Genomic DNA, 12,190 nt, shown 5'->3' with positions numbered 1-12,190 from the left:
GCTCGCAGCCGCCTGGTTGAAGCCCTGGTTATTTTTTATCGACGCGAATAATGTCGCTTGGAAAGAGAGAACACGATAAATGGCTGTGTTGTGATATTATTAAATGGGGATATCTGTCTAGAAAAGGTTGAACCTGTTTCGCTTTCACGCCCGGGTTCAGCAGCCCCCTGAAGGAACCGCCGAGGAACCAGTGTGCACTGCAGTGTGGTCCACTGTAGTGATAATTAAGGGGTGTCACGATTATCGGTTGTTGCCGCGTCTAATCACAATATTCAGTCTTTGAAATATCGTCTGACACCTGAGATGTGATTTGGTCAGAATCTAAAGTCTTCAAAAGTTTAATGACGATTGAAAAAAAAGGTGTTACATTGTATCAGTAGGGATAAAACACCATGATGCAGGGGCGGATCTTCCGGGGTGGCAACTACCACCCTTGGAAAAAGCATTGCCACCCCATCTGCCACCCCAGCACTCAAAACCTATTGTATAAAATATTTAAAAGATAGTTAATTTTGATATCTTTGCATGTATTAATGACTATTTTCAGAAGTATGTTGTATAATAGCTTGTGTCTGCAGGTTACACGCAATATGGTTTCCGTGTATTTATTTATTTTATTTGTTTATTAAGTAAACCAGTACTTGATACATTGATGCTTTGTATTTAGATATACGTCTGTATTGTTTGTCATGCTTAGTAAATAAAAAATGGCATGGACTTAAACTCGCTAGGGGTTTGGGAGGAACTTTGGAAACAGATCCATCTCACATAATTTGTCTTTCTAATCCAGAGATCAGGCTCAGGTCCGAACCTGCCATGATGATAGAGTGCGATTTTAGGAACGCAATCAACAGCGAATAGATACGTTTTATTTGTCACAATGGACATTGTCCCGAAGCAGCTTTACAGAGATGGAGAGGTTATGAAGCTGGTTTGGATAAGTTTAGTGCCTATAGGTTTGTTCCTTGTCCCTAATGAGCGAGCCAGTGGCTTGAGAGGAACCAGACAAACTCAGCCTCGTCTGGGTGGCACCGAATATCCATTCATTATGGATCGTTGTTCAGTAAAGGGGCTTAAATGCAGAACTGTTCTTGCAAAATGCCATTGTAACAGACAGTTCTTAAGTTTGCTCAGTAACTTCATGGGTCGTTAGACTGTTCATGGGGAATCATCCCCAGCTGCACAGGATGGTCTCGAATTGAAGAGAACTCTATCGGCAGAGAGAGATAGACAGAAAGGAGGAGAGATTAGGGTCAACTGAAAGAGAGAAATAATCATTATTAAATATCCTTATTGTTACATAAATTTTAGACACTCTACATTATGATCATGTAGGAACTCTAGCAAAAAGTGTTTTGTCATTTTTAAACCTTAATATATATTTCCTACCTTCATTTTTTAATAGGTTAATGTTTTTTATCCTTTTGTAGCTACACATACAAGGCAAGCTAGGTTGTGTTATCACATTACCTAAATAGCCGTTATTGCTTCACCGCTCAGCCCCCAGATCTTTTGTCCTATAAGTTAATAAGCAAAATGCAGCTTGTTATGTGCCCCTAGAAACGGCGAATGTCAGACATCCTTTTTGTCTTGGTAAAAGTTGCAACTTTGACACTTTAGAATCCTTCCGAAGCTTGCCATGTAATCACAAAAATTTATTAATAATCATATTAAACACATGTGGTGTCTGTGCGAGTTGTTACAATTAAACGGACACCGTATTACAATGAGCTTATTGATATTAACCTGTGATTTGTTCATTTGGTTTAGAGATACGCAAAGTCATAATCCAACTATTGTGGATTGAATTTAAAGGATTGAATTGATGTTTGAGAAGAAGAATTATAAGAAATAAATCAACCAGTTAATCATCTATTCATGCATATTTGGGCTCTAACCAATTGTCTCTTTCTCTTCCTTGTAGATCAGAAGTGTTCCCGGGGAAGAAAAACAGAAAAAAATATGCCAGCAGCAGAAAATCTACATTAACACAGAACAGCCATCACGGAGTGTCATGCTTGTTTTGCCACTCGTTGCCTAGACCTTAGAGGAGAACCCCATCTCGTGTCATAACATAATTTTAACCAAGAATGACAAGACAACGCCCGAGTCATCAGTAACCACATTCGACCCAGAGACACAGAGATAGCTTTGCCGGGATCTGGATAGTCTGTGAAGTGATTCCCACCATCCATCTCTCTCTCAAAAAAAAGTCACAGTCTTCGAGTGCAGCCCACCAGACCATGATGTTTCGTGACCAGGTGGGCGTCTTGGCCAGCTGGTTTAAAGGCTGGAATGAGTGTGAGCAGACCGTGGCTCTGCTGTCACTGTTGAAGAGAGTGAGTCGGACCCAGGCTCGGTTCCTGCAGCTCTGTCTGGAGCATTCGTTAGCCGAGTGCACCGAGCTGCACATCCTCGAAGTGGAGGCCAACAACCCAGGTCAGTACGGCATGCTTCTGTCAGACGAACCTTCCCAGCATCGTCTCACTGCTACTAATATAAAGCGCTGAGATTAGTATGAAATGATCGATCAAGTATGTCTTAGGGGATCCATTCAAAATGTCTTCGAAATACCAATTATAGTGAGCAGAAAAGTTGTAACCAAACCAAGTTTTTTGGTTTTCTTTAGTGCTCTACAGCGTTAGTAGAGAAGAGACCGTTGCCATGGAAACAAAAACCGTGGCAAACAAATCATAAAAAAAAAAAAAAAAAAAGAAAAGTGCAGTGGTGTCTGGTCTACTGTCTGGTCTTTGAGCAGATTAGCAACATAATCAGCTTTCTTGGGGTTTATGTTATGTCAGCGGTGTTGTCCCGATATACTGTACGCTGATATACAAATTTGTCTGTACTGTATATAGAAAACGCACTCAAACATACTGTAAACACACACAGACAGACACACAAAATTAAACATACGTATCCAGTGAATGAACATTCCCATGAAGTACTCCTTCAACAGCAATTTGGAAATGATTTTGTATATTTTAAGATCATTAATGACCTGATTCTTTATATGCCTAAAAGGCATCACATCTTAAAGTCAGCACGTATGTCAGGAGTAGAACAACACTCAAAAACACCTTTAGGTGATGGGCTATGATTTTGTAGATTTTCATCCCTGAACCATTATTCTAACTCCATTACGAAGTTTGATCTCAGCAGCAGATGTAAAGGTGTAAAGGTCAGAACCGAGATTGTTTGTATATAAGCCACGGTTTGTCGCAACGAGTGTGACGAATTCAGCCGTTGATGGTTTTGACTAGACGGGTGTGTACGTCTGCAACGTGGTTTTGCATATGTCCGGCCTCCCCACGACTCGATGTGTGTGCGGGGGAGCAGCACTTTGGAGAGTTTTGCAAATTGTTGCATTTGCATGCATGTGTGTATATCCATCCTCCTGAGTCTATTACTCATTACAGCATGTGTATGTGTTTATATGTGGAAACCCCCCTCCCCACCCGAGCCTTGTTAGTCCAGCTTACCTGTGTCAGCAAGTGCTAATGCCAGCTTCCTCTGACTCACTTGGGAGAGAAGCGTGACTCTTTTGTTACGTGTCCCAGTGACCCGCAGTCCCGGGTTTTACTATGATGGATGTGTTTTGGTCAGTTTAGTTTTTGGTCAGTGCGTAAAGGATGAGTTTGCGCTGGATCAAGTGCTGTTTTATAAGCTGCTGAAGAATGATGGTGGGAGTAATGATTGTGTTCTTAAATTAAACCAGTTGTAATGTGATGTATGACATTTGAAAGAAAGAAAAATTGCTTTTTTTTTTTTTTTTTTGTGGTCCAATCATTTTGGATTAAAAGCAAAGGAAGTGGTCTGGACACTTTTGAAATCTCAAACGATCCAATTCAGGAAAACTCTTGCAACCCCATTAGCATGAATATATCATTTTAAACAATGGGATCGCTAAGCGGAGGTAAATAAATTCACACTTGTGTTTAACCCATCTCTGAATGCACATACCTTTCCCCACATAACTTTTAAGCTCTAGTCACCTGCTCTGAGTACAGTCCTACGTACACTATATGGAGTTTGTGGACAACTGACCATTCCATATTTAGCCCCCATTTGCTTTTATATGAACCTCCACTTTCCTGGGAAGATGTTGCACTAGATTTTTGCTCACTAATCCACAAAGTCATTGGTAAAGTCAAGTACGTATGTCATTTCTGCATCTGAGCATTTGAGAGCTAACGGCCTTGCTCAGGGTCCCAGCATTGACAATTCGCCTGTGCTCGGATTTAAACTCACGACTTTCTGTTCCGAAATCCGACGTCCCAAGAGTACAGCCGGGTAACTTTTCAGTTGTATGTGCGAGTAGAAAGGCGCGACTCTTTGGTTGGAACTGTACTAATGAAAGGAATCCACAATGACCTACTTATTCGAGTCTGTGAAGAAGCAGCCTTGTTCTCCGAAACCCGGAGTGATGCAATGCATTCGCTGTTTGTCTCAGCATCCCACAACACAGCACACCGGCCGAGACTTTGTGCAAATTATTTACGTGTTCATGGCCAAAACCAAACGCTTGAGCATTAAGGAGGAATGTATACACTATGGGATAACTACTGGGAACTCGGGGAACACAGAGGAAATGTAACTATTCGAAATAAAGAAAGAATATGGTTTCGTAATTTATGTTTTAAGGCAATAATACTGAATCCCTTTTAAATTCTCAGAGCTGATTGGTCAGAATGTGTTTATTGTTCCATAACATTTTTCATAACAGCTGCTCTGTAGGACAAATAATGCCTTCGCCTTACTATGCTCTGGTTTCTATAGCAATGACTAATTCTTGACTAAAGTGACAATTGCGGATCAATGGAAGGAGTCTCCAGGAGACTCAATTATTGCAAATGTAATTCTTTCAGGTTTATAATCAACTCTTCAGGATCTGGTGGTAGCTTTGTCATCGATAACCCACTGCTCTCATCGTGGGACATGTTGTAAAATGAAAAAAGCTAGCTGCCTTTCTTACAGTTCAGAATTTGAGACTCCAAAACACTCCTTTTCCTCAGGCTTTGTCACATTAGTCAAAAAATAAAGGATTTTTAGGAGACTATTGGAAACGTCATTTTTTCAGGTTTAAAAATTAGATTCTGCTGGATCTTGTTCTGTAGCAAGCGCTAGCTTGCTAACTGGCTTTGCTTGTCATCAAACTCGCAAAAACATTGGCCATACCTAATTATAAAATTTCTATATGTTTATAAGTGTGTGTTTACTCAAATGTTTTATTTCAGAATCGTCTATTCCATCTGTAATATAAGGATGTGACAAAGGAGGTGTGCGTGTGCTAGTGCGCGTGTGTGTGATTTGTCGAGACGGTGCTTACTCTAAGGTGCTGTTTATACCAGAGATGATATTCCATCATAGTTTCCTATTTGGGAGATGGATGCCATGCCATTAACAAAGACAGAAACATAGACACACACTGCGTTAGTGCCCAGGTGCTGCCCTGCACTTTCAGCATCCATTTCTTTTCATAGCATTCAGACGGGACATGCTCAGTCTCAGCGGGGAGAAGGTCATTACTGACACACTCCTTTTCAGTCTCTGCGTTTTGTCTGTACACAAAGTGACTCATGTCCGTGGTTGGCGTCATCATTGATATTGCTGTAGGTGATGTAGGTCAGGAGGAAGAACAAGACTCTAGTAGGTAGGTAAGTAGAGCCATAGGTTAGTATTCCAGACTCTCTTTTTGTATATTTGATGTGGGTGTTGATTCATTTTCCATAACTGCCACAGACAGTAGCAACCTCCATAGGGCAATTAATAGGCTCATTCTACTATGCTCTGGTTTCCATAGTGACTTATTTGTGACTCACTCGACTTGATACGAATGACACAGCATACTTTTATCTGTTTCTAGTTACATTTTATGTTGTGGAACCTTCTCAGGACAAGTCACCCCCTTAGCAGCTTCTTTTATTTCAAATTTGAAGTTTATAAAGAATAATCCAGGTCCCCTGGTGGTCTAGTGGTTAAGATGCAGCGCTCCCACCGCTGCGACCCGGGTTCGATTCCCGGTCAGGGAACCATCCCCAGCTACTCTTAGTGCCGGTCCCAAGCCCGGATAAATTGGGGAGGGTTGCCTTAGGAAGGGCATCCAGCGTAAAACATGTGCCAAATCAAACGTGTGGAGGATCCGCTGTGGCGACCCCTAACCGGAGAAGCCGAAAAGAATAGTGAGTGAGATAAAGAATAATCCACTATGACATGTTGACAAAATAAAGACCTAAATGTGGTGGAAAGAATACAGATCATGACATAGGATTAGCACTGGAGACTCCTTCTCTAAATGCATACATGTAAAATAACCATCATCTATTTATTAGTAGGTGGAGCTTACAAAGAGTGCCAGCCAATCAGATGTGAGAATTTTGCAGCATTGTGGATTTAAATTGATGATTGAAGATTTTCCATGTGATGACCATTACACAACACAAGTGCCTGTGAGGTCTAAAGTGGTTAACAAACAGCGTTTTCATACTAGTAGTCGAGATGTATTGGAAGCCGAATCCCACATTTCTCCATCCACCAGTTTTTATAAAGTGTTTTTCCAAGCCAACACCCAAACACTTGCTCTGTCATGACTGTCCCTCTGGTTGCTTCTAATAGATTCTTCTGTGCTGTCTGGGAAGAAATTGTGCTTCTTCTAAGCCGGACAGAAGCAAACTGTTTTTTTCTTTGGCACACAGTGCATTGCTTCAAGCACTAATAGGACCTTCAGGACAGAATGGTATGAAGAACCTGCCTACAATGATTTGGTCTAAGCACTGTGTTTGTCATTGTTTAATAGGTGTATGTAGGGTTGAGGTCAGAGCTCTATAGCAGGTCACTCATGATCATCCATTTCCGACCATATGGAGCATATCTTCATGGAGCTGGCTTTGCGCACAGGGGCATTGTCAAGCTCTAGCAGATTTGTGTCTCCTAGTTCAAGTTGAGGAAAATGTAATCTTACAAATTTTCCTATACTACTTTGTGCTAACAGTTTGGAGAAGAACCACATATGGCTGAAAAAGTCAGGTGTCCCAATACTTCTATAGTAAATATGTATACATATTTAATCCATCAATCAATCCTAAAAGATTCAGCATCAAGCTATTGATATATATTAGTTCCTGACCCACCATTTATCTATATTTCACATTAGTGTATGCTGAAACTTTTTCCAGCAGGAATTAGTGCTGTAAAGAAGCAGTCTAACCGCAGCCATCTTTTCAACATTCGGAATCAATTGTGCACAGTTATAGCTGTCAGAAATGTAAACTAGTCATCTTGCTGATTGACAGGTCATGGCATATTTTTGCATCCAAAAGTGAGAAGTTAGCAAAAAAAAAAAATCTATTGCTTCACTGGTAGCTGCTTGTGGCAAAGATTGACTAGCTCTTCTGGGGGAAGAGGAATGTCACAGCAGGGTGAATAAGGGGCTTTTTTTTAATGGAAAAAAGAAATAAAACCAAGGCAAAGGTTAAATGGTTATGATTCTACATATTCTTAATTTTTATTATTAGTCCTGAAAATTCGAATAGGTAGACTCGCAAATCTTTGGGGTTCATTGCATGAGATCTGATTATTGTCATATGTAGGTATACAGGTAGTCCCTGAATTCCGATGGCGCGAATTCCGATTCCGCAATTGAAAGATATTAAAATTTTCACACTGACACACTGTCGGTATGTGTGTGGTAGCCCCTGAGTTACAATGGTTCAAATTTCAATTTTTCCATCAAAAGATGTCAATAGCGATTCGATTACATTTAAAAAAAAAATGTAGCAGTGAATATATTGTATGATACATTGGGACGCTGCCGGGATGTACGCAACTTCTGCTTTGTAAGATGCCTTACTCTTGCCATATATTTTTGTTTTGTTTTTGCCGTTTCAAAGCTCAATTTTAGCTTTTGTTTTAGCTTTTATCGCCATTGCTAGAGACTTGTGATTGTGCGTGTGTGTGTGTGTGTGTGTGTGTGTGTGTGTGTGTGTGTGTGTGTGTGTGTGTGTATATATATATATATATATATATATATATATATATATATATAAAGCCTGAACTGCCAAGCAATTAGCAAAGACTGAATTCTGGAAAGCACATACCAGTTTTATGGCCTGGTGTCCACAATATATACATATGCAAAGATTAGATTCTTTCTCCTTCAGGAATAAAAAGAATGACTTCAGGTAACTTTTGGTGTTTATAAAGAAGTCTAGAGTTATACATTCAAAATATGAGAAAGAGAGACAGAAGGAGAGAGAAGGAGTGCCTGATTTTCTCTCGGTCACGTCTCGACCTGTGTCTGACATCTGGGAGGGAAGAGAGGGGGGCTGGGCAAGCTGGAAGCGTTTCCTGTCCTCTCCTCAGCAGATGGAATTGCCAGACTCGCCTGCTTTTTCCCGCCTCTGTTAAAAGGCTGAAAATGATTGACGTTTCTCTGACAAAAAAAAAAGATACTTGGCCAAGTCAGTTACGCCACAGAAGAATTATCCATCACTGTCTGAGAGGTGAAATGTAACCATGATGAGGGTGAGGGGTGTCATCTTGCTGAGAGATCTGTGACTTTCCAGTTACCCCACGCAGTCAGACCGGTTCTGTAGCTACCCCAGCTGTTTGAGCATGCTCGACTCTGGAGACGTCTCTACCTTTTTATCCGTACGCCAAATCGTTCTGCGCCTAAGGGCTGTACATCATGTAAGGTCATTTCTCTCCACACTGTTGCATTTGTAAGTTTGGCTTGAGCTGCCAATCATCTGGCACATCTGTGTTGTTTGTAGAGCAGCGCACAATGCATTACTGTGTGCCGGGTAAAAAAATAAAAAATAAAAAAAAGTGCTGATCGAGCATGAGCTCAGCCTCAAGACGATCGACACGGCTGCTTTTTCCGGTTCCAGAAAAGGATGCGTTTGTATGAAATATTCCAGCATATTCCTATCAGATCTGTATAGTCAATTACTTTAGTTTTTTCCCCCAGTAACCCCGGCTCCTTGGTTGAGGAATCCACACTTCATCTATGGAAATAATGATTTCTTCCAGACAGGAAGTGAATAAGCACGGGGGTGAGCTAGGGGATACTCAGGAGCCCAAGTATTTCCTTAAATAGCACCCTTAGCTCCCAGATCCGCAGACTTAAAGCTCACATTCCAGGCATAACTCTGTGACATTCGGCCTTGCACAAACATCAGACCTCTGAAGTTTCCACAGGTAGACAAAGTAAACTTGCAGTTTTATGGCTCTTGCTCTCGTTGGGTTCCTGGGAGAAGATTATCTGGACCTCATGGTTTTCCTAACAATTTCGGGTGCAGCATATCAGGGCAGTGGAATACAATTCAGGGCTGAGTCAAGCATTCACGGGGAGGGTCGCACACATCAGTATAACCGGTGTATAATTAGATGTAACTACAGTCTGAGCTCTTAGAAGTTTCTTTTTCCAGTCCACATTTTCTATTTGGGCTTGGAAATTTGGGTGTTTCTCAGGTACACACAATTCTGACTTTGAATTAAAGGGAATTGTTCAGGCACAACCGCTTGAATGGCGTAGCTTTAAATTAATTGTCATTAAATACTTCGTAAATATAATAGGACACCATTAATTCTTAGGCTATTTCTATAGTAATACGGACAAATTCGAAAACGTCAGTTAAGTCTAAAAATGCTGTACGTCCACACTTTTTTGAAAATTTCTCAAAAGTTGCTCTTCCACACTGAAACATCTGAAAATGCTTAGGTACTTGTATTGCACATGAGCATTTCCTTCCCGGCTTTTGAAAAATTCATGGCAAAGGAAAGGCATTGAGAAATGACTTAAAAATACGACATTGTTTTTAAAAACCTCTGTTTTTATAGTCTGTTTTCAAAAAGCAACGTTTTCGTTGACTCAGTGTGGAGACAAACGGAGACAAAAATATACGTTTTCAAACAAAATGTATTAGTGTGAACATGGCCTTAGAATCATCCTTCTATAGTAAAAATTCATGGATTATTTTTTTTTTGTCTGACCACATATAAGACTATTTATGCTGTGATTTTTCTGTCTGTCTTCACAGCCATTTGTCATTGTGTGAGTCTATTTCCAGCTCTTACGTTACATCATAATCAATTTGACATCAAATTCATAACACTTTGTATTTCTTCTTTATTCGGCATTTTCTAACCCAGTTTGTGTTTAAAGGATGTATCTACTTGTGAAAAGTTTTGCATAGAGGAAACTACTGTGCATTCGGTTTAGAAAATGAATTGCGGTGTGTCTATGTATGTGTGTTTGTATATTGACGCATTGTTAAAAAAAAATAAAAAGGCTTTCTTTTATTATTTTTAGTCCCTCACTGTCTGGAAGTTTGGTTGCTAAAATAGAAACAGGGTGAACGCTGAACGGTGCATAATGCACGCCGTGACGAACTTCCTGCGACCCAAAAATGCTGTGTGAGAGAGTGAGAGAGACGGACAGATGGAGAGACGAATTGAGAGAGAGGAAAGGACGGACAGAGAGAGCTTGAGAGCTCATCATGTGTGTGGGAACAATAGTGACTCGGTGCCTATGTGGCTGCTTGTTGCAGGTGTTTCCCTCCTTGTCCATCCTGATATCCAGTACACACACAAACAAACACACACACACACTCACACACACTCACACACTCACACACACACACACACACACACACACACACACACATTCAGTCCGGCCAAGCATCAAAAATCAAAGGTCACAAATAGACATGGCTGGAAGGAAGAGAGGAAGAAACCGCAAGCCTGCAGCCAGACAAACTCTCAAACCTCACAAATCGGCGTGTTCTTTTTTTTTTTTTTTTTTTTTTTCCTTCCTTGAGCTAAATTTAGAATGGCGCTCCCTCTCTGATTCCACACGGCAGACATAACAGTGTGGCAGCGTGTGTGATTCACAGCAATCTTGAGTTGTGAGAGAAGTCCAGGCTTGGTACAAGGCAGGAGGTTTAAGGCAGGAGGCAGGATTGGTCTAAAAAGGATCAAGTGTGTGAGTCAGACGCTCCAGGTTTTAGCAGTGTCAGGAAGTCCACGTGTGATGTCTGGACTCGTGTATTTATGTACACAATACAAATCCGAAGTCACATCCAGAAGTGTGTGTGTCCTGTCGTTTGTTGCTGATGTTGCCTATTTCATGCTTTTTGTTTTCATCAGTTTTTGTTTTCACCATGTTGCATATAAATATATGAAATATATTAAAAGAAAAGGTGAATTTTTGCCAAATAGACTGATAACAAAAAGATAGGCGGGGATGTGAGCACAATCCAAAACTTCTAGCTGCAAGCTTTTTTACTGGTTAGCAAGAGTAGCTCGAGAGCAAAACAAACCCCAGAAAGCATTTTGTTCAATCCTTTATGTTGGCGGATGATAATTATTATCCTTACTGGTGTATAATGGGTCTGATGAAATATTTTACTACTGTACAGTTAAAATAGCTTTTAGCATGTTGTAGTGGAACTATCATGTGCTGTAACAGAGCATGCAGACATATTACAGGACAGTTATAGGAGTTTGTAGTATACTGCAGCAATCATAGTGTAACATAGTAGTACAGTGTAAAACGGTGTAATGCCTCGCACCTAGCCATTGATTATCCAACTTATGTCATGGTTATCTGTTGGTTTATTTTATAAATGTTTTTATCTGTAATGGCGAGTTAAAGTCCTCGTTGATGTTTAACCAAATAGATAAAAGTAACGCTTCGTTTTCTCAATTACTTCATATACAGATCTAGAATGCGATATTAAAAACAGAGATAAGGTAGTCAGCGAGATCGCGGGTGCGTTTGTAAATCTGTGCCTCATCTACTAATAATAAAGCTGGTGCCAATTTTCTGTTCTATTTCTCGTTTGTGTTCTTCTCCAGCTCAACAAATTCATTTACATGTAGCTCAGTAAGGACATTCAGAAATGTCTTCAATAGCTGTCTCACAGTGAATGAACCAAAGTTGTGTGTTATAATGGTTCCAGTTGTCGATAAGCTGCACATTCATTTAGAGCACTGATTTAACCATTGCACACTACCAGTGTGTTTAAATGAATGGATGTGTGTGTTGTATTATGATCACAGTTGTATTATTGTGTAGTGTGTTTCATTGTTGTAATGTGTAATAATGATCACAGTATTATTGTGCAGGATGTTTTATTGCTGTGGTGTGTAATTAACGTCAATATTAGTATAGTGCAGTGTGTTTCAT

General features: G+C 40.3%; 1 protein-coding gene across 4 annotated transcripts in view; it reads left to right on the top strand.

Moving 5' to 3' along the window:
• Positions 1–12,190, top strand: part of samd4a (sterile alpha motif domain containing 4A) — a 46,292-nt gene that overhangs the window by 1,207 nt on the left and 32,895 nt on the right. For all 4 annotated transcript variants that reach the window (XR_014535054.1, XM_083550309.1, XM_083550310.1 and 1 more), the window contains exon 3: positions 1,925–2,439. Coding sequence is in view for 3 of the 4 variants with exons in the window: in XM_083550309.1 (XP_083406435.1) it covers positions 2,244–2,439 (196 nt within the window). In the remaining variant the exon portion in view is untranslated. The remainder of the gene's footprint in view (positions 1–1,924; positions 2,440–12,190) is intronic.

Source organism: Silurus aristotelis, assembly GCF_946808225.1.
Source record: "Silurus aristotelis genome assembly, chromosome: 9".
In the NCBI taxonomy this organism is placed as follows: Eukaryota; Metazoa; Chordata; class Actinopteri; order Siluriformes; family Siluridae; genus Silurus; species Silurus aristotelis.
This window is presented reverse-complemented; position numbering and strand designations above follow the sequence as displayed.